A 21,830-nucleotide genomic window follows, 5' to 3' on the forward strand; every position below is an offset into this window, starting at 1 on the left:
ACGACCGCTCACTGAGTAAAAAAGGGATTAATCTCTGATTAATATATTTATTTGTTATAATTCGTAATGTAAAATAACTTGTCTATTATCACGATAATCTTTAATATTATATTCCTTTTACGTCATGCAGTAATGCGGGGTCTACAATAGAAGTCGTAACAGTCGTAGAGTACAAGTCGTAGAAAATTGACCAATCACAATCGAATGTGAGAAGAATAATCAACTGTGATTGGTCAATTTTCTACGACTTAGGACCTTACGACCGCTACGACTTCTGTTGTAGACCCCGCATTACCTTTTGGAGCATCGTTCGCTCATCACTGTTCTTTGCAAAAATTTACGATGTGATCTGGCCGTATTGTCTCCGCTTATTTCATGGAGGCAGAAGTCAATAACTAAAAAGAACAAGAAGACTAGAACCAGGAGAGTCAACTCGCGTGGTGGGGGTGAGTCAAAAAGCGTCACCCGCTGCTTACCCCCAACCCCTGTTGAGGACGATGCTCAGTAGCTCACTGCGCATCGTCCCCACCCTTTTGGGGACGATGCTCAGTAGTTCACTGAGTACCTCACAAAATTGGAATATTGTTTTTCGATTTTCTTTATCTCCAGGATTGAAGTCACAATTTCGAACACAGCACACTCGCTTGGGCATCGTAAATCACATCGGATTAAATTTTTACGGTTTATGTTTAGTTCAAAATTCAATCAAACAGAAACAAGGTACGTTGACATGCGCAGTCACGAATTGAAACCGACTATGTAGAGCAACAGAGAGGATGAAGCGCAAGAGTGGGGGGTGTCGTTCGTTTCCACTTCTTGCCTCACCCCCACTACCGCTTTTACGCCGAGTTGACTCTCCTGGTTCTAGTCTTCTTGAAAAAGAAGAATACCATGGATGCATTCAGTACCACGACCGCTCACTGAGCGCTCATTGAGCTCGTATCTGTTTGGTCTATATTTTTAGTTCTAACGGAATATACCAATAAGATGCAAGTGCTCACTAAGCGCTCAGTGAGCGGTTGTAGTACTGAATGCACCCCATGAGTGTACTGTTTGACTTGTGCTTGGTTGCTGTTTGATAGAATTGCTTGAAATATATTTATTTGAAAATAAATCATGCCAAAAGTACGACGAAGCAAGAAACCGCCTCCGGATGGTTGGGAGCTAATCGAACCGACTCTGGAGGAATTGGAACAAAAGATGCGCGAAGGTGAGTGTTTTGCTTTTTGCGAGGTTAGATTAGTTATTTCAATTTAACAGGAATGATATTTTATAAGATGCGGTTTCTCTTTTTGTTAACAGCCGAGACGGAGCCTCATGAAGGCAAGAGAAAACAGGAATCCTTGTGGCCGATATTCAAAATACATCATCAGAAATCTCGATATATATATGACTTGTTTTACAGGAGAAAGGCGATTAGTCGCGGTAAGTTAAATATCGTAAAAAAAAACGCCTTTAATAAGAATTTAAGAGATGTATCTGGTTTCTTTACGCTTTTACTTATTTCAGAATTGTACGATTATTGTTTGAATGAAAATATTGCTGATAAAAATTTGATCGCCAAGTGGAAGAAGGTTGGCTATGAAAATTTGTGCTGTCTGCGCTGCATTCAAACAAGGGACACGAATTTCGGTACAAACTGTATCTGCAGAGTACCGAAAGGTAAACTTGAAGAAGGTCGGATAGTGGAATGCATACATTGTGGCTGTAGAGGATGCTCTGGTTGAATATGATGTTTTCTTACAGTAAGGCACTTCGTTTTTATTGCCACAAAATTACATTGTGCACCTTGTATTCTGTAATAAAGATAAATTTGCGCGTATTTCTCATCTTTACTCAATCTTCAGATGCCATTTTTTGGACTCTGTAAACCTGGCGGCAAGATATAGCGGCGTTTGTACACGCCAGTCATATGTAACACATTTATTTTCAGATTCGATATTCACTCGCAACATGTGAGCATTTTTCCGGAAGGCAGAGATCATAATAACCGCACCGAAACGCATTCTTGGCAGGCGCATCAGTTTTTCGTCACCGTCCATGAAGATTTTGCCTTGAGGTGTGATCATTAGCGACGCTGCTCTTTTTAAGGTATCATTACTACCTTGTGGATCATAAACTAACGCAATACCTTCGTCATCGTCTCCTTCTTGTGGAACTTCTAAAAACTATGATAGACAAATTAAAACATAGAAAAAATGTAACGTATGACGAAAAAATGTAAATAAAATGACATTGTATATAGTTACCTTGAATTCAATTACGTGATTCTCATCAAATTGAGGACCTTGTGAGAACAGTGTGCTTATAGTATTCGTGACTTTTGCAGCAATTTTACCATTAGTGATCATATAATTCTTGTTATCAAGTTCCCAGTCTGTAATCATTAAAAATAGTTTTTTTATTGTTTAATTTAATAATTTTATTACTTAAATTAATAATTTTTACATGAAAAAATGCAAAGTTTTTAAAATATTCTTTTCCTAATTCAAAACTGTTAGATCAGATTTATAATATTTAAGTCAGATTAAAATAAAATTAGAACTTTTATGATTCCAAGAATAAATTAAATATAAGTAAAATGTCTATATAAGAGTTAGAAAAGCTTTATTTTTAATACAGATTGTCCGCGTTCTCTATACATACTATACGGCGGTATAGAAGTTCGTGTGACGTGATGTATACTCCTTGCGACGTTGTCTGCTTTTATTCTAACTCTGAGCGTAACTAGTTGATCAACAGGTATATTTCTAATAAAACAAGAAGTCTCGGATCCTCTGTACACCGTCTCAAATTTGTTTGATGCCGAATCGAGAACCTCCCCATTAGCTTTCTCTACGATAAATGTCTGCTCCTCGGCAAAATACTCCGGATTAGTTACGTGCCATTTAACGAATAAACCCGCCGGTCTCTCTTCAATGTTCATTATCTGAACGGGTATCGTGCGAGAAATGCAGCCGAGTTTCGATATTTGCTCTATAATCTCTTCCTTGTACGAGTTCAATGGACGATCAAAGTTTATATTTGGAAGCTCCTCGGAATATGGCACTGCTGGGATCCTTAGAAATGAAATTAATCAGTTTCTGAAAAATACTCAACATAATTCTTAAATTACAATCACACAGTTCTCACCTGCCTAAATCATTACTTGCAGAAATTATCTTTCCAAATCCGTTCACGCTGTATCGATATGGGTGCTCTAGAATACCTTCGCTCATCGATATAATATTCTGTGCATTTTGTAGCTGTGCCTCTACTTCCCTTCTACAAGCCCTCAATGGTATCAGACTCTCATGTTTGTGAATTTCTGTCTCCAGTATCAACAGCTCGCGTCTCTTGTTAATTTCGTGGCATACATCATCTAACAAAGATTGAAACGTCCCGTCTATATCTTTTAATGTTTTCATCATACTATTTTCTATCTGATAAAACAATTTTTTCATGTTATTTCAGTCACCGTAAAAATAAACAGCAATTTTAATGAAATAAAATCAACAAACTTTAAGAGTATCTCATATTTACCTGCTGATCAGCATTGTCGAGATCTTTCAATTGATAATCCAATTTCGCTATATATTCCTGTGCAGATTGTATAATGCCTTTGACATTTTCTTCCACATTCCGTGGCAATACGGCTCCTTTTTGTGCTAAAGTATCTTTTGCATCAAGACATGATGTTTCTATGCTTTTTTTATTTTCAATATTTCGTTCATATTGATTTAATTTGTTTAATGCATACGTTAATCTCATCAGAAGTTCTTCCTTCTTCGTCTTTTCGTTGCCGTTATCGGATATCACAGAACTTTTACTAGAAATATTTGGCGTTAGTGGTTTTATCATGTATTTGTGTAATAATCCATCGTAATTGTCAATTTGTTCTAGCTCCAATTTATCTGACAGCTTTTGCTTAGTCAGTGCTTCTGAAATTTGTTCCATATCTGGAAAAATAATCAACGATGTGAATTAATATAAACAATTATTGATAATATTTAAATACATATATAAATATTAATATTTCGCAAATTGCATTTTTTTAATTACAGATATTGTTTAATCATGTTATGCCAAGAATATTTTGCATTGCAATCAGCTTGAATTTCTTTCTCAGCGAAAGTTTGGGTTTGCTGATTGTTCAATATCAAGTATTTCTTCAATCTTCCTTTTGGATATCTCGCATAATCTTGTTCAGCATGATCTATTTCATTATTATCAATTTCAGCTTTGTTCTTGTTATAATTCTTACTCGGTGTCAGTAATATTCCGCTCCAATAATCTGAGTCGTTACAATTATGCAAAGACGCTTGCGTACTAATCCCTATAATTTGCCAGGAATATTTAATGCTGCATCTTTTATACAAAGACTTATTATCTTCCATAATGGTATTATTTAATAAATCTTGCAATAAAGTATATGACGTTTGTGTGCTTATTCCAATAACTTGCCAAGAATATTTTATCTTACAGTCATAAGGGCTTTTGCCATTTCTCCCAGTAATTTTTATTTCACGTATGTTGTCATATTTTTTTCTTTGAGACGGTAACATCCAATCCTTCATTTCCTCTGAATATTTTATGTCGCTAATAATCTTATCTTTGTCTCGTTTATGACTTTTTATTGCATTTCTCTCATTAGCAGTATTGTCATTCTGAATTTTAGCTAAACTGCAATTTGTATTAGTAGATTTCAAATGAGATTGTACAGACTGTGGGAAGTTATTTCCTAACAGAATATCATTTTCATAATGTAAAACATTTATTTCATATTCACTGGTACTAGGATGCAAATGGTTCGATGCTAAACTAGGTACTGACTTCTCCCTATTTATAATGTTTGGAAATGTTTTTTTATTTCTGATCTTAAAACTTGACACTGATTGTGTCGACACCGCAGAGATAGTGTCTATGGTATCATAGAATGATTGACTTGGTGATGATACAATTGCTTTGTCCATGATATTACTAATTGGTATTTTTGGCAAAAGTGCAACCATGGCTTCGTGTTTTGTCTGACTTTCCTTTATTTGCGACAGATCACACTTTCTTGATAATTTTATAGATCTTGAACTTGCCTTGTATAAATCTTTGTCGTTTGTCGATGGTTCAGGTTGCGCAAGCACTGTATTGGGAAACTGTAATGCATTATACTTTTTCTTGCGAGATGATCTCTTAGATGGATATGAGTTTTGCGAAGTACTAGTTTTTTTAATACTTGGAGAATCAGTTTTTCCAAAAATAGTATATTTCGTACTTTGATTCTTGGGTTTCCAGTGACCAATTTTTACCTATAGTTTCAAGTTTCAAATACAGATAAATATACTAATATATTAAACAAAATTTTTAGTATTTTTTTCGAGATTGTATTCAAAAGTACGTAATAAGAGAAGGAAAAAGAGAATTCTAAAATATACAGATTTGGATTGACCTCGATCGAGTTTTCCAAGGGATCATATAATGTATGCAAGGGTGTCTCTGAGAACAGTAATGCAGGATTGTTACTGTAGTTTTTTGCTCTCAGAATCTGACACCTGCTTTCTGAGAAAGGCATGTCGCAGCTCTGCTTAAAAGGCACAGGTTTTACAACGGGAATCATTACATTTCTAGTATGCAGTATTACATTTGGCCTTCTCTTCTGTGAATTAACAATTTTTCCTTTTATCGAAGCCAAGTCTCCCATGTTAAACATTTCTATTAAAGCACAGTTCTAGTAAAGCATATCATATATTAAAAAGCATGCTCTTAAATATTGTTTCAATGCATATATATATATACATACATATATATCTTTCATAATTATAACCTATAAATGTAAAACACTTTAATGTCGAGAATTAAATATATAAACAAATTAGTTTTACTTTTTATAATGTATCACATTCTGCAAAAGTGGACTCAAAATATATACAATTGCGCGTGCAAAACAAAACATATCTATATAAAATATAATTTGAAATTTATTTAATAACACATTTTCTCACACTTAAATTATATTATAAGCAATATATGACATTAAACGACAATTAATTGTGATAACAGAATTTTATAAAGTTAATATGTATCTTTCAAAATCGGGTAAATGATTCATATCATATCGAGAAGAAAAATATCGAAAACGTATATGTTAGAGAGAGAAAGAAAGAGAATACACATACATAATTTTGATATATCCTTACAGAATATTAGAAACTGACCGAGATAATTAAAATCGGAACTGTGGCAAGAATGGACGAGGAATTTAGAGAGCAACCGCGAATGATTTTGCCGAAAAATTATGACATTTGAAATGCACGAGTAATCGCGGATCTCTACGGGCGGTACATCTTGTCGTACTGGACTGTTCTAAATATAACCAAGGCAAGCGTGATATCATGCATGGACATGAAACAGACAATTACCATGCATCGTAAATCCCCATCACAGCTGTGTAATATTTAAACGTATTACAGATTTTTGCATCATTTACTGAAATTATGTTCAACATATTACATTTCCGACGTTTACAAAAGTATAAAAAATATGGATTCGATAATTTATATGATATAGTGCAATAAAGGAATTGTTAATGTTTATACCATTATATTTGATAAAGTACATTTTCTCAATATATTATATACATTACATATTTAAACATTGTATAATACAATCCAATATCACATGAGCCTCCCTGATATTAAATAGTTAAATTAAAATATATATGAAACAATAATATAATTATACACAAGGAATAATAATAATTGTAACAATGCAGAAGGAAAAAAAGATATGTTAAGTTTTGATAACTCTGACATTTTTTAAAGATCTTTCTCACCTAATCCTCAATAAATATATATTTATATCACTTCACAGAAAGAACTCCATTTGAAATCTTAATCGGCATCTAAATCCTTTATCACAAATTTCCGTTTGCGTTAAATAATATAAATACATTTTCTACGTTAGACTATACATATTATTAAAGTCGTCCACTATAAAACTTTCTTATACGCCGAATCTTACTAGAAATAGACAAAATGATTATGTGATAAAACGTGCCGAAGTGCGTGTGTATAATTAAAGTTTCATAGAGAATTATAGGCTGCGTGTAAGTCTTCGTTTCCGACAATTTTGCATTTTCAGCAAAGTTAAAATGCGTTAATTCTGTCGTTTTAAAAGTTGATCAATTTGCATTTTGTACATCTCCTTAATGTCCTCGAGATCCAGTCGTAACTCCTGATTCTCTTCGACTTTTTCGCCGTACATTTGTAGCAACGCATCGTATCTGGTTTGGGTCTCATTAAGACTCGCGTTGAGTGCCTGTGCTTCTGCGACGTTGGCGCTCAAATCCTCTACTTTCAAAGTTAACGTTGCTAATTCCGAGTTCAGTGCATTCCTTTCTGCATTTCGTCGAGACAATTCCCACTGAAGTTGCTGTATCTCACCTGCGATGGAAAGATGAAATCAAGATTAGTGACACTAAATAACGAAAAACAAAATTAGTGACATCAATATACATGTACAATATGTGAGCTTACCATCTCTTTGTTTTAGTTGTGCTTGCAAGTTCTCGAAGATTGACGTACTACTCGAACCCGTTATAATGCTTTCATATGGTATTGGAGGAAATCTTCCGGAGTTATTATCAAATACTGAATCGCTAAACTGGGGAAAAAAAAAACAAATTTTGCATTATGTAGTAATTGTCAATTGTAATTTCTGTAATAATAGTCAATCGTGATTTCTATACATACACCTGGCCAGGCACTATTTGCACTGCTGACGGATTCTTGTCCTATACTGAGAGTAGGGCTAAATCGTGATTCCTCATCGGTATTTTGCTGTTGTTCTAATATTGCATTATTTCTTCTCCGTTCTGCATCAGTCGCTGCCTTTTCAACTGCTAATTTATTCTCTAGCGCGTTTATTTCTCTCTTCAGTTCCTGTATATAATTGGAATGTGTCTGCTCGAGAGTGTTTATTGCATCTTGGTGTCTGCAATTTGAATTTTGTTATAAATTGAATATTATCACATCTCAAAAATATGTCTATATATTCTAAAACGCTTACTCTTTATTTTGTTCTAATAATCTCTCGTTTTCTTCTTTTATTTTATCGTGCAATTCCTGCAATTTCAATTTTTCTTTCTCTTTTAAATTAAGCTTCGATTCTAAATGCGATCCTTTGGATTTCAGATTAACATTTTCTTCTCTCAGAAGACGATCCATCTCGATTAAATTCTCGTTTTTTGACTGCAATTCAATATTTTTTTCCAATAAAACCTTCTCTTGCTTCATGAAACTATTGGATTTATGTAATAAGTTCGCTTGAAGCTGTTCTATTTGTCTTAATAAAGGTTTTGTTGCTACTGAGACGGATTCAGAGAACTCTTCACTTCTAGCCTCTGCCGCTTCTAATCGTTTAAGTAATTCGTTGTTTTCGTGCTTGAAAAACTCTTCCCTTCTATATAATAAAAAATGAATAGTATTAGAATTAAAATTATTTATATGATGAATAGTATAACTAATATATACTTACTTGACGTGTGCTTCTTCAGCTTGACGGTATTTCAATTTTAAATCCTCTACTTGTGCAAACAATTGGCACGATTCCCCCGCGTTATCTACAGCTTCTTTTAATTCCTCCTCGGTGACTAACAATTTTTTCTTTGTTTCTGTTAAGTCTCTATTGCAGAGAAATTTTTATTATGTATATAAAACTCGTTTCGTTTTAGAATCAATTAATAATTCTATACTTACGCTTTTGCAGCATCCAAGCTCTTTTTGAAGGCCTCCATCTTATGTACCGTATTATCCAATTTTTCTTGTAACGTTAGTATCTCTTTCTCTTGCTTTTTCGTTTTCGCTGTCAACGTATGAACGGCTTCTATTTGACTACGCTCTACTTCCTCCTTCGCATGCAACGATCGTTTCAATCTCTCCAATTCCGTATTTTGTTCCTCTATTTGTTCTCTAGAAAAATAATTAAGTAAAAATTGCGACAAATATAATTATCATTTGCTATTATTTACTTTTAATATGATTAAAACAGCAAAAGAATATAATTAAAATACTTTTGACTCTTTATCGTTGCATCAGTCTCTTTCTCTTTTACGCGCAGCTTTTTTATGATGTTGCTGTGTTGAAGTTGTTGTTTGCTGAGTTTCTCGCCTTCTTCACGAAGCTCCTTTATGATTTCATCCTTCTCGGCATTTATGCTAGACATTTCCTGCGACGATAAACGCGAAGCCGCTTCCAACTTCAACTGATCTAAATTTTTCCTCAATTGATCACGTTCCCTTATCGCTTGTTGAAATTTCCTCTCCAGTGCCGACAGACGTTGCGTATATTCATCTGTGATTTGATTGATATTTTGATTTTGCTCCGCATGTTTTTCAAAATTCTCAAGTTGTCTGTAAAACATATCTGTTCGTGATATCTGTTATTTGAAGACAGAATGATATTTTGAGACAATTATAACAATCTTACTTCATTAAATTTGTATTTTGTTCATGTAATTCCATATTTATCCTGCTTACGTCGATTAACTTTGATTCTCTCGCTTCTAAAATCTCGGTCATCTCCTGTATTCGTTTCAATAATTTTTCAATTTCCATATTTGTTTCATCCGATCCTACGCTGATTTCGCTCAATTCTCGAGAATGACCTCGAGTCTTTAAAGTTTTTGTTAACAAATCACCACCTTTACTCAATTGCAATTTCGCCGGACTCTGTCGCGATTGAGTCGAACTTGAATCTCCGTTAGGACTGTTGACAAATAATATATTAATCTGATGTTGATATATTGAATGTTAAATACAAAACATATTATATTCATACCTAGATATTATTTCGATGTCGCTCGATGTTGTAGTTTCTAATTCGTCTCCACTTGTATGTCCACTGGCTTGATCAGATCCAATTTTTACAAGATCGGAACGACTATAAAAGTAGATTTTTTTTTATAGAAAAGTGATTATAAATTTGAATAAAGTATATGTGAATTAAATAATACCTTTCTGACGATATAGGCGAATTTTCTCGCAGTACTTCCGTGCACTGGGTCTCCATATCAATTATTTCACTTTTTTCGACCATAGCGTCAGCTAGCATAGTCTTCACATAAGAACTAGTAGTTAAAGGCGTCTCTAGGACTTTGGAATCGTTCGTGCAGATTAATGTTGCGTTATCCTCCGAACTGCTCTCTATCAAGGTACCTTCCCTGCTCGAATCGGTAGATATAAAATATTGGTCAGTATTACTTTCAATCATTTTTGTTTCTTCTAGGTTTTCGATTTGATTATCTGGATCCGGTGGTTCTATAGTGGTACTCATTAATTGGGAAAAGGTGGAAACGTCCGATTTCTCATTTACTCCTTCCAAATGATCCAATTTGCGAATTGGCTGTGTGGTAATTGGCTCAAGTGTCAGATGCAAATTATGTTTCTCTTTCAGTGAATCAAGACTTAAGTTTAACTTGTTCTCTGTGCAAGTCTTTGTTGAGATTTGCCTATCATCCGGACACGAATCGTGCATCTTTATAAGTACTTTTATATCGCTCAGTTCTACCTTATTTTTAGTCGTATCCATTTGTTGTAACGGTTCAAATACTGTCATGACTGTACCTTCTGAAGCTGAAGTGTAAGAATCTTCGGCCAAGCTTACTTCGTCTGTTTCGTCTACGTCCGGTATCACTTCGACGCTTTCAGGGGAGGTTTTTGAGTCGTTTGTCGCGTCTGTCAAACTTTTATTTGTGTCCAAGCTAGAAAACGTATTGGGTGACGGTGTACTATCAACGCTGTTAGGATATGGACTGACGTTCAATGTTTTGATCTCCTCCATCGGAGATTCATATGGTGAGATGTCGGACGATGAAGCTTCCGCGAATTGATCTCTACTTGGCGGTTGTAACATGTCGGTGCAGTCTATGCATGGAGTAGCACATTCATCTTCGCCCAAAACAGAAGATGACTCTAGATTTTTTTGATCTATTGGAGATAGATAAGGACTGCTGTCGCTCTTCCAATCTCCTAGGATCTCCACCGAGCTCGGTGACGTTACCAAACTGTCGGGCAGTATCTCAACCGATTCGGAATTTACCTTGATATCAATGACAGAGGGACTTAATGAGTTAGTAACAGAATTAGGGTCTGATTCCGGTGTGGTAGTGCAATCGGTGTTAGATTGCGAACCAAGTATCTCCACACTCTCCAGACTCTTCTTATCGCTCTCAGAGGAAACATTAGGTACTTGGTGGAACACATTAGTGAGATTCAATGTGTGATTGATATCGTTGCTTTCTGATGCCACTTCGTTGTCATATTGTTCTTCTTCTTCCCTGTCAGAGCTTGTCGTAGAATCACTGTCGGTATTGTCGGCCGTTGGTGCATAGTATACTTGTTCCAAGTCTAAACTGGTACTTTTAGTCTTATCGGTACTAATAGAAACAACATTGTCTAGAGACGATTGTTCTGATAATATACAAGATTCTGACATAGTTTTTTCATTAGATTCTTTAGATATGCTACGATTAGTATTTACAGATTCACTGATAGTACTAGACTCTCCTTTATCTTCCTTATATACAGACTCACTCTTTGCTATTGCAGACTTTGAGTCCTTTGTCACCAATTTTTCAGGAGCGGAAGTAGAAGACACCATGGTGTGTTGTTCATCTTGATTCATAGTACTTTGCAAGGACTTGGAATGCTTGACAGTCTTCCATCCATTCCCGTCTATTTTTGTAGGTTCAAAAAATGAGCCTGTAAAGCTACCCCAAATACTATTCGAGTTTGGTTGTTTCTGTGGATCGCTGTCACGTTTGATAGTCTCCTGTTCATTCTGTATTCCCCAACTCGTAAAAAAATCTGAAGTTTCCGCTGCATGCGACTGAATCACCTTCGGTTCTTCTTCCTTGATATCCAAAGCCTTGTCAATGGTCTTCTGTGCTCCCTTCAAAGCAGACTTTGCCAAATTGGCAAATCCCGTGGCATCAAACCAGCTCATATTTTATGCCTACAAGAGAAACAAAATAAATCATGAATTCTACTGTGCAAGATACAAATAAATACAATGTAACCTTTACAATGTATAGAACATGCGACAAAAACAAAGTGCTTGCAAAATACATACGGTAAAGTTAAATTAAATGAAGACGCGCATGTTCTTTAAGCCGTGTTCCATAAACCGTCGACGGGAAATTAACGTCGCGATAAGCAAGAATGTTTCGACTCTCAAAAACAAGCATGCTACCGCGTTGTTACGTGGCATTTGCTCGCGTTCCTTCCGCCTCGTGTCACCACGATTTACGTACATGACATCCTCTGGGGCGATGATCGTGACGATGAGGCGCGGTCTCAGGATCGGTGGCGGATTCTCCTTTTTCTCACATGACTGTCAAAATGTATTTAGCAGCCGACATGTTCGCGAAGAGTGTCGTGGTCGTGCGTGCTGTGTCGCAGCTAGTGTTATCAATCTCCGTTTCTCACGGTATTCGCACCAAAGGCTTTCCTTCCTCGCTCTGTTTGTTTATGTTTTTCTTGATCTCCACTGATTTTTCGGTCGCATTTCCTTGAGGATGCGAAACGCGATCAATCACGTAATACGCACAATCTAAACTTCACGATGCGAAAACATGAACATCGTGATCGGAATCAAATTTCATTTCAACTGCACCTTCTGCACTTTTTTCACCTTCTCTCTCTCTCTCTCTCTCTCTATTCTAACCTAAGAGTTTGACCTAAATCTGTTTCATTTTGATCCTGTCATTCACCTGTCATTAACTTTGTAGGCTCGAGGATACTCGAATAATAAACAAAAGTGTATTCTTTAATTTCGTTTGTTCAGTATTTTTTTGTAAATTCTATACCTGCGTTTCTCTCTTTCTTCCTGAATATATCTATTGCGCATTTTTAAAGGAAAGTGCAGATTCAATTGGAAATCAAGTAACGATAAAATCTTAGTCATGAGTTGTCAAATAGACGTCATCAATTTCCTTGCGAATTGAAGTCGAGCGTGTAATAAAACAAATAAATACAATGCATGAATACATTGAGTATGTTGGACACTTGGCGACTATTCAAGAAATTTAAAGTTCGTTTCTACTTCAACTCGATTTTTGTAAAAATGTTGAAATCATTTATAATGCGCAAATTAATAATACGTGAAATAAGAGCAAGAAGCTTTCGGTATTAGCAATACTATCGCTGAAGAGTCCCGTTTACGACGACCAATTCCAACAGCTCCAGTGGCGCAATTGGTTAGCGCACGGTACTTATAGAGCAGTTCTCGTGAGCAATGCCGGGGTTGTGAGTTCGAGCCTCACCTGGAGCAATTTTTTTTTTCAATTTTATGCAAATCGATTTGATAGTTTCATAATTTCTCGCGCTTATCATTACCTCTATGCGATCAATTACATTAATTATTAAACAATAATCAACATTAGACTGTACAATAATTTCAACACATAATGAGGATAATTTGTTACATTGTAATAAATTATACCGTATATTATAATGTAATCGAATATTAATTTTAAATGTTAAATATTATTTTAGAATTAAACATTAATGTGGCAAAATTTATATTAATATATAAAATTTTTCTAAATAATTAATAATAAAATATATAAAATATTTTCACAATAAAAATTGATCAAAAATTTTAACTTTAAGAATCCATTACAAGATTTTCAATGATTTTGGGATATAAAATAAATGTAGCATACTAAATAATACACATACATTAAAATGTATGTACATTATGTAAGTACATCAATTTAATGTAATAAATTTAATACAATATTGTATTAAATTTTACGTAGGATACATATATATATATAGCTTATCGAGTTAAAGAGATATATACATATTTAAATGGTATGCATATATATTTCATTATTATCAATGTAAGATATAACTATACACTTAACGATTTCTTTTAGAAAAACATATTAAGCGGTATATAAAGCGCGCAATATCAGAGATTGTCAACTTAGAAATCTGCAAATGGACATGCGAATGTATGCGAGTCACAGAGAGACCTTCTGACCTAAATTGATCGAGATATAATGAACAGCGTGAGAGTGACGACGACAGATCCTGCCGTTATCATTATTAATGGCAGCCGCGTTAAAATCGAGGATGCGAATGATGTTTTATGCTAAGTACCTAATCGTCAACCAAATCACGAAATGCGGTACCTATTAAATCGTCTGGTGGTCGATGTTCACCGATGTTGTTCGTCAGGCGAATCAATAACCACCGGAATCCGGTTTTGTGAAGGTATGCGCTTTAAAAGCGCTTTAAAAGCCCACCCACGGCTTCGCCGATCGTCAGTCGCACCCTGCTATTCAGTATGTCTCAATATTATAATTCGCAATACAAAATGTGTTCAACGCAGGTGAATCTCGAATTGTCTAATTTTCAATTCATAAAAGAATTTTAAGTTTTTCGAAAATATAAAAACTTTAAATTACATACATTCAAAAGGAGACTTAAGTTAAACTACTTTTATGCTTAATTCATTATACTATAATTATCAAACTAATTCATCAAACTAATGGGCGATCATTGCAGATATATCGGTGGCTCCTCTTCATCAGCATAATATCCTTAGAGAACCTCGCGAACGAATTTGAGTCGCAAGATGCTATCTTTGTGAATTTCCATCGCAGACGCAACATTTCGAAGGTAGCGATACTTCACGACAACAGTTATTTACCTCCAACTTCGATTCCGGATTTCTCCCTGCCGGAAGTGATCAATAACAGAGCTCGGAACGTAGCGGTCGCGGTAACGGACGAGACCAGAAACTATCCCAACGCGTTGTATCGTCTTCCTGAACGGGATTCCTTGCGAATCCCCACGCGCAAGGGTTCGTACGACACGAGGTATCCGGGGAGCGACGGGTTGCGAATACCTCTGCATCATCGTCGACCTACTTTCCAACAAGGCAAACACCCTCAACAGACCACAACGCAGCCTCCTTCTCCTTTCGGTGAAACATCACCATCCTTCGTAAACCGCGTTAGCGTTGAGGAGATGTCCTGTCAGAACACGAGAGACGAATTGTTCTTCAGGTAATGAAACTCAAGAAGATTTTAACTCTTTTACCGCATCTATAAGCTAATCTTTGCCATATTTTTCAAATTTAAGATAAACATTTGTACACTTTGCAATAAGACAAAAGAAAGATCAAGATTGATATTTGGCACAACTAAACAATTCATCAATCACACACATTTGATTTTAATTTTGATAATTAAATTTAATATATAACTAAATTAAATTAATTTTAATGAGATGTGTGATATTTTGAATTTGATAATCAATATGTATCATAATTACAGAGCAACCATCAAAGCGAAGAATTCAGTTCCACCGGTGATAGACAACGTGATGGGTGATACTTGTCGGGCAATAGCAGTCAGGGACTCTTATCGCATTAGTTTTGAGAAAGACCAAGTCTGGAATTGCGGGGTCGTTGATTGTTCTACGGATGGCAACCAATCATATTGTCTCGATCTGAGATTCCCCGTGATCTCCGGTCTACGACTGAAGGACGACCATAGAGTAACGCTGCGATGTAAGACCCAGAACAGAATCGCATATCATACGAGACAGATCAGCGTGAAGACTTTAGAAGCGTAAGACGCGTCATTTGTCTTCTGACGAAAGTAGCAAAAATAAACATCCCTCTGGCGCGGAAAACGATTTATTCAGATATATTATGTATCCTTCCATAGGAAAGCGAGGAACATACCAGGCGTGCTAAACGGCGGTGCTGAAAATGCCCTGAATATTGACGTTGGACTATTCAGGAAGACTTACGGCTCAAAAAACATTTTCGACACGAAAATACAATCGGGTGGCACGGTCGTCTTAGGCGAAGAGATTTTGTTACGCGTATTAGTCAACGGCAACGACAGTAAGCACTTTAGTACTGAACGGTGACAGTACACTTTTATTTCTTTAGTAAGACGAATGGCATACCTGGGGCACCAACATTACTTCATGTAACATACGATTCGCTAAATCGATAATTTCAGCTCACAAAGAGTAAGACATACAAGAGATACATATAAAGAAAAATCAGTCATATAATCCTATTAAATTGATATATAAAATTAATCTCAAGCAAAAGTTGATTAATTACACAATTAAGATCGTAAATTAAGATTATATAATTAAGATCGTTAACTATATAATTATTTATAATTATACTAATATGAGAATAGATTTAAATGATGAAAATTAATTATTTACGCAATCTTAATTATTTTAATTTTCATTTTTTAAATTTATCTTTTCGCATGTTCAAAGGCTGGCGACACTCAAAGATCGGCCAAGTGACAATACATTACATAGAAGAGCAACAGCGGCAGAAAATCGTTAACAGTCTGTTGATTCTCGATAAGGATGGTTGCTTGAATCCGGACGTGCACGAGATTTGTCCTCGCGAGCAATATGCGATGTCACCGTTGGAGAGCTACGTAATTTTCCAGGCGTTCATGTTTGAGGGCATGAAAGAGACCGACGAGATTTTCCTCACTGTGAAGGCCATGGCATGTGTAGAATCTGTGGACTGTGTTCTGGACTGTCCCGGCAGTCACATTAGACGTGCTAGAAGTATCTTGGATCGAAACAATACTGTCGAGTGGCAGGATGACATTGTTCTGCGAGTGGTTCTTCCAAAATACGAAACACGCGCTTTACAGAATTATTATTTAGCAATCCTGTTATCAGCGACTGCGTTACTCGTGTTAATCGCGTTGTTGTGGATCGTCAGAACCTCGCTTCGTCAAAGGATAACAAAATTCTAAATAATCTTAAATGTTTAATTTATTTATATCTCTATGATTGTATATAAAATTTCAAACTGTATATAGCTGTATATTGAATAAATGAGTTATTGTACACATTCGATTAATGGTGTCTCGTTAATCTAAATGCAAATCGTCGCGTTCTATAAGAGGCTTAGGTGAAGATTACGTGTTGGCCATTATCGATATTTTGGTCTTATGAAATGCGATTCGGCATCTCCCACGCATCCAGCTCGGAGCACAGTTTCAATCCGACTGCAAACAATGCAAGAGACGCGAATATACTCTTCACAAATGGATCCCTGCTCAAAGTGTATACCATACAAGCCAAAGAGCACGTGCATACGTCCTCGAAGTAGCTGAAACCTTTCGTCAGATAATAATGATCTACGATTCGCTGCCGTATCTTCAATTTGCGCATAATGCGTTCTGCAATAGGAACGAATCTTGATTTGTAGAAACCTAAACTGATATACATATATGTATATGGGAAATATACTATATATAAGTACCTCCAGAAAAGAAGATCAATATAATATAGAAGACAACAAGTACTGAGTTTTTTTTTTTTTTTGAAAATAAGCAAATTGCTTGCCTTTCTGCTCTTTTACTAAAGGACATGTTTCCTCGCAAGCATCTTCTACGACTGCAGGTTTACGCGAGACGATCCGCTCTGCTATCTTCGAGTTCTCGGGAGCTCGTTTTACAGATACTTCTTCTCTAACCGGTCGTTCTTCAGGCATTGCGGTCACTGCTTCTCGCTCCCTCGATGGTCTGACAGGTCTTTCGTGATCGATTTTCTCGTATAAGGTGGCCGCATTCCTGGAAATTTCAGTACGCACCGCCCTCGGCTCCTCCGGAATTTCCCTCGCTATTACGGCGGGTAGAAACTCCTGCAATTCCTCGTCGATATATTGCTCATAGTCAGTTTTGCCCTCTTCCTCTTCGTCATATACCATAGGCTCCTCTGGCACGACTGAAATTATCGTTTAAAATTACCATCAGTCAAATTTCTCTGTAAGTCATATCTCAATAATTATTTTTAATTACAATGCTCTTCTAATTCCTGCGACGGTTCCAATTCAATTATTGGTGCTGGTGCCTGTTCAATTTTGTTTTTTATAATCTCAGGTTTCTCAATCGGAACTTCCTTTATAAGTTCTTCTGCGATTCTTTTCATGATTAGGTCTTTCTCTTCAACGAAATTAATCTTTTCATCATTGCTATCTGCTATCCTTTCTATCGAACTGACAGTTTCTTTCTGGACGATCACAGCTTCTTGGTCTATTTTTTCTTCTGTAATCAAATCTATTTTTTTTCCATCGCGATCTACTATTTCTTCTGTCGGACTGACAATTTCTTTCTCGACAATTTTTTCAACAAAATCAATTTTCTCTTCATCGCGATTTATTATTTTTTTTATCGGAACGACAGGTTTTTCCGGGATAATTGCGGGTTCTTCGATTAATTTTTCTTCGACAAGATCAATTTTCTCTTCATCACGATCTATTTCTTTTTTTATTGGAATGACAGGTTTTTCCGGAACGATTATGGGTACTTGAACTAATTCTTTTCCTTCAACAAGATCAATTTTCTCTTCATCGCGATCTATTCCTTTTTTTATTGGAGTGACAAGTTTTTCCGGAATGATTGTGGGTTTTTGAACTAATTCTTCTTCAATTAAATCAATTTTCTTTTCATCGAGATCATTTATCTTTTCTATTGAAGTGATAGGTTCTTCTGGGATGATTTCTTTGATTAATTTCTCTTTTTCCAAATCAATTTTTTCTTCAGTATCATTAACTATCTTTTCTGTTGAGATGACAGTTGGTTCCTTAACGACCGGAAACTCCGGGAAAGCCACTGGTTTGGCTTCGATGTCCTTTAACTCTTCAGATCGTACATCATTGATGGGTACATGTACTGTCTCGATTACACGGTTCGGTTCGTCTCGTATAGCTCTCGAAATAATATCCGACGGAAGTCGCGGTTCCACATCGTTCTTCTTCCGCGGAAAAATCCCGTCTGTTACATTAGGCAATTCCTTGACTGTTTTACGAAGATAGAAACATTTACTCAAAACGTATTTATTGTGCGTTTTTAAAACATTAAAATTTATTAATAATTTTATTAATTTATTAATAATTTTATCAATTTATTAATAACGCGTTCAAAGACATCTTATAAAGAGACATACTTGCGATACGGAGCTGTTCTCTGACTTTGGGACAAGTTACGGGACATCGGTTTTTTATAGAGTCACGGGACATTTAGAATGTATAATATTTCGCGCTTCCGCAGATTACATATTTATATACGAGACATTCATTATTTCACAATTTCGCAAAAATAGCGAAATGTGATCTAAACAACTTTTATTGTCTATATTTTAACATTGTTAATATTCTGCTTCCATCTTTTGTTGATGTTGACATGCCAATTTCATCTATATTTAAGTTATCTAAAGTTTGCAATAATTTACGTCGATTCGTGTCTGTATTCGTTTAATAAACTCGTAGAATGCTTGACGTGCAAACGATGAATTCATCTGAAAGCGTCCCGGATTACTTAAATAAAAATATATTCCCGACTTTATTAAATGCAATGGAGGAAATGTTACTTGAAGCTGATCGTCGAAATGCGTTAGAAGTATAATGTTGCATTAGATATCGCGTGTATTTTTAGGATCAATAAATACAAACGATATCTTGAAAAAAAAAATTACTATACTTTATAGACACATAAATGCTCTTTTAATGGATTGGATTATCTTGCCGAGATTCTTTGGAATCGAAACTCGCGACATCCGAGTAGATTGTGCACTTGGCAAGGCGTATTTGACATACCACAATTCAAGCTATGGCTAAAGTTGCAGTAAGAAGAAAACATATCCCGGTTTTTAAAAATTCTATTTTATTTTACACCATTTTTTAAGTCCCAGGCCAATTTATTCAAAATCGTGGTTGTGGACTAAAGAGGAGGCCGCCTCACATATACAGAGATATGTTCGTGGTTGGCTTGTTAGAAAAAATACGGATGTTCAGGAGATGCGTCAGTTTTGGAAGGTATTGATATAATTAAGGAATTGAAAAATGAATAATGGTTCTTGCATAAATTGTAGGTCATTCGTGCAGAAAAAATGGACGCTCCCGAATTTAATTATATATCCAATGAAATGGAGCTTTAAGAATCGGATTGTTTTCTTTTTACGTTGTTTTCTCCCTAGAGTAATTTATTGCTTCTTTCTTCAGAAATAATTTATAAAATATTTATTCTTAACAACTATATATATCAACATTAAATGTAAAACCTCACGAGGCTGCTGTCTCTTCTGGCTTTGGGAAAAGTGAACTAGACTCGTCCATCTTAAAGTTCAGTTTCACCGTTGGGGTTTCACTCTCCTCAGCTACTCTGTAACTCTTAAAATCTGTTGCTGCGAGATTATACCGAAGATTTAATTTTGGCTCTGCGGACACTGCGATGCCTTTTGCCTTCATCTGATTTATTATCAATTGTGAGAATAACGGTGGAAAGTCCGTTACCCTGGGTAGGATTCTCTTCTCCATTACCTTCGTGTTATTAAGAAATATATGCTCCTGATCCTTAGGAACCAACACATAATCTGCCTTGTAAGTCGAGCTATCCAGTTGCACTGGTTTCGAGCTTCGGTTGCCACGGAAGACTTTCTCAACTAACGCTATAACTTTGCGGTCGGTCTGAAGCAATGCAACTATGTTAGAAGATGCAACACAAATTAGAATTATCTGGTATATTGCATGCTTTCCAGCAAGATGACGCAAGAAGTCTGTTCTTTATCAAAATACTTTCTGAACTGGTACACATGATGCATATAAATTGAAGTGAAAGAAGTATAATTTGATTCAATCCAACTTATATGTACCATGTGTACCAGTTCAGAGAGTTCTTTGATAAAAAAACAGACTTAACGTAATACAATGAATCATTATATTTTTAATGATTGCCAAATTTTGATTACCATATTAAACAAAAATGAAATGATTACTATTACATTGGGTGCGCTTAGTCCGCGACCTATACGATACGTGTCTTTGTTTAACTTACAAGATAAACAAGGACATCTATTGTATAGGTCGCGGCCTTAATTACCGCACGGTGTAAACGTAGCCACGTGGTCTCTCAGTCTCTCTCTTGCTGGAAAAACCAACCATTGTTTTTAGCACTTACATAGGGTCGGTCGGGCAAGGGCATCCCAGCGACCTTCAGTATTTTCATGTAACAGGGCTCGGGATATCTCTGAAAGCGATTCCTTATCACGAGTCTGCCAACGCCAAAGTTCTTCAAGTTTGCAACGATTTCCCATAAGGGCTTTCCCTTGAAATCCGTCGTGCGACCGATTAACTTTATAGGCATCGTGTACAGTTGATCGGTAAACGAGTGCCGGATTCACCGTCCTGACTCCACAAATTTCCCTCCTGCTGATTAATTCTGTGTACCGAGTTGCTGCCCCGATTCTTTCTTAATGTCGTCCTCGATTATCCGTGAGATGCAACATCGAGATCAATGTCTACGTTATGAAAACTATGCGTATTTCGTATAACGATAAACAGTGTTTTGAGTAAGATTGCAAAAGAGGTTACGGAGTGGATACTTTTTAATTCTGATGGAAAGTGGTAGATGGCGGCACAAGTATCGAAATCGTTCTCGGGCGTTTTCGGAAGCGGTCGGCGCAGCTCGGCTCGGAGTGACGCTCTCGCCGATTCAAATTTAGTATTTTTCTAGTGCGACGATGTCGCGAACAATGCGCGTAATATCGATTATGAGAGGTAAGTTGAATGGCTTTTCTAATGATAAAATGTTCGAAAAGACATCCGAAAGGCATCCTTTGATCTTTCAGGTATCCTGTAAAGATATAAATAGATCTATCCAGTAAACGAGAATGGATTGAAATGGATTGAAATGGATTCAGATTTTCAGAAATATGGATTCACGAATGTTAAAATGCTTTTCAATCCTGAATGCATTTTTATTCATTTATAGGAATTACATGGAGCATATCT

The 21,830-nt window shown here is 35.9% G+C and overlaps 7 protein-coding genes and 1 non-coding gene across 8 annotated transcripts; 4 read left to right on the forward strand and 4 right to left on the reverse strand.

Annotated features, from left to right (window-relative positions):
• The first annotated feature begins 1,033 nt into the window (after positions 1-1,033).
• l(1)10Bb (BUD31-like protein) lies at positions 1,034-2,013 on the forward strand. The gene is made up of 4 exons (XM_018450860.1): positions 1,034-1,210; positions 1,303-1,425; positions 1,510-1,745; positions 1,934-2,013. The coding sequence occupies exons 1-3, from the start codon at positions 1,117-1,119 to the stop codon at positions 1,725-1,727; spliced, it is 435 nt and encodes a 144-aa protein (XP_018306362.1). The 5' UTR covers positions 1,034-1,116; the 3' UTR covers positions 1,728-1,745; positions 1,934-2,013.
• On the reverse strand, positions 1,752-12,716 carry Tmf (TATA element modulatory factor). The gene is made up of 18 exons (XM_018450861.1): positions 12,283-12,716; positions 9,985-11,984; positions 9,810-9,911; positions 9,459-9,737; positions 9,044-9,382; positions 8,730-8,942; positions 8,509-8,655; positions 8,041-8,433; positions 7,725-7,965; positions 7,509-7,635; positions 7,175-7,415; positions 5,423-5,690; positions 4,085-5,282; positions 3,523-3,938; positions 3,133-3,422; positions 2,647-3,059; positions 2,250-2,377; positions 1,752-2,168 (listed from the first exon to the last, which is right to left on the reverse strand). Exons 2-18 carry the CDS (start codon positions 11,973-11,975, stop codon positions 1,833-1,835), a joined length of 7,122 nt encoding a protein of 2,373 aa, XP_018306363.1. The 5' UTR covers positions 11,976-11,984; positions 12,283-12,716; the 3' UTR covers positions 1,752-1,832.
• A 493-nt stretch (positions 12,717-13,209) lies between these two features.
• Positions 13,210-13,301, forward strand: TRNAI-UAU (transfer RNA isoleucine (anticodon UAU)). The gene is given in 2 exon segments: positions 13,210-13,247; positions 13,266-13,301. It is a non-coding gene; the product is annotated as a tRNA-Ile (tRNA).
• Positions 13,302-14,316: 1,015 nt separating this feature from the next.
• LOC108724440 (uncharacterized) lies at positions 14,317-16,791 on the forward strand. Its single transcript, XM_018450817.1, has 5 exons — positions 14,317-14,369; positions 14,546-15,048; positions 15,319-15,615; positions 15,715-15,896; positions 16,292-16,791. The coding sequence occupies exons 1-5, from the start codon at positions 14,325-14,327 to the stop codon at positions 16,789-16,791; spliced, it is 1,527 nt and encodes a 508-aa protein (XP_018306319.1). The 5' UTR covers positions 14,317-14,324.
• Positions 16,792-16,853: 62 nt separating this feature from the next.
• LOC108724472 (uncharacterized) lies at positions 16,854-18,335 on the reverse strand. The gene is made up of 4 exons (XM_018450866.1): positions 18,275-18,335; positions 17,842-18,175; positions 17,387-17,767; positions 16,854-17,220 (listed from the first exon to the last, which is right to left on the reverse strand). The coding sequence occupies exons 2-4, from the start codon at positions 17,969-17,971 to the stop codon at positions 16,988-16,990; spliced, it is 744 nt and encodes a 247-aa protein (XP_018306368.1). The 5' UTR covers positions 17,972-18,175; positions 18,275-18,335; the 3' UTR covers positions 16,854-16,987.
• Positions 17,974-19,269, reverse strand: LOC108724441 (uncharacterized). Its single transcript, XM_018450818.1, has 3 exons — positions 18,989-19,269; positions 18,221-18,840; positions 17,974-17,985 (listed from the first exon to the last, which is right to left on the reverse strand). Exons 1-3 carry the CDS (start codon positions 19,059-19,061, stop codon positions 17,974-17,976), a joined length of 705 nt encoding a protein of 234 aa, XP_018306320.1. The 5' UTR covers positions 19,062-19,269.
• Positions 19,270-19,293: 24 nt separating this feature from the next.
• LOC108724474 (IQ domain-containing protein K) lies at positions 19,294-19,879 on the forward strand. Its single transcript, XM_018450869.1, has 3 exons — positions 19,294-19,440; positions 19,529-19,665; positions 19,727-19,879. The coding sequence occupies exons 1-3, from the start codon at positions 19,312-19,314 to the stop codon at positions 19,866-19,868; spliced, it is 408 nt and encodes a 135-aa protein (XP_018306371.1). The 5' UTR covers positions 19,294-19,311; the 3' UTR covers positions 19,869-19,879.
• Positions 19,880-19,895: 16 nt separating this feature from the next.
• On the reverse strand, positions 19,896-21,552 carry mRpS34 (mitochondrial ribosomal protein S34). Its single transcript, XM_018450868.1, has 2 exons — positions 20,998-21,552; positions 19,896-20,507 (listed from the first exon to the last, which is right to left on the reverse strand). Exons 1-2 carry the CDS (start codon positions 21,181-21,183, stop codon positions 20,103-20,105), a joined length of 591 nt encoding a protein of 196 aa, XP_018306370.1. The 5' UTR covers positions 21,184-21,552; the 3' UTR covers positions 19,896-20,102.
• Between the last annotated feature and the right edge of the window lie 278 nt (positions 21,553-21,830).

The sequence above is a fragment of the Mycetomoellerius zeteki genome, unplaced genomic scaffold (assembly GCF_001594055.1).
Source record: "Mycetomoellerius zeteki isolate Tzet28-1 unplaced genomic scaffold, Tzet1.0 scaffold3, whole genome shotgun sequence".
Classification (NCBI taxonomy): domain Eukaryota; kingdom Metazoa; phylum Arthropoda; class Insecta; order Hymenoptera; family Formicidae; genus Mycetomoellerius; species Mycetomoellerius zeteki.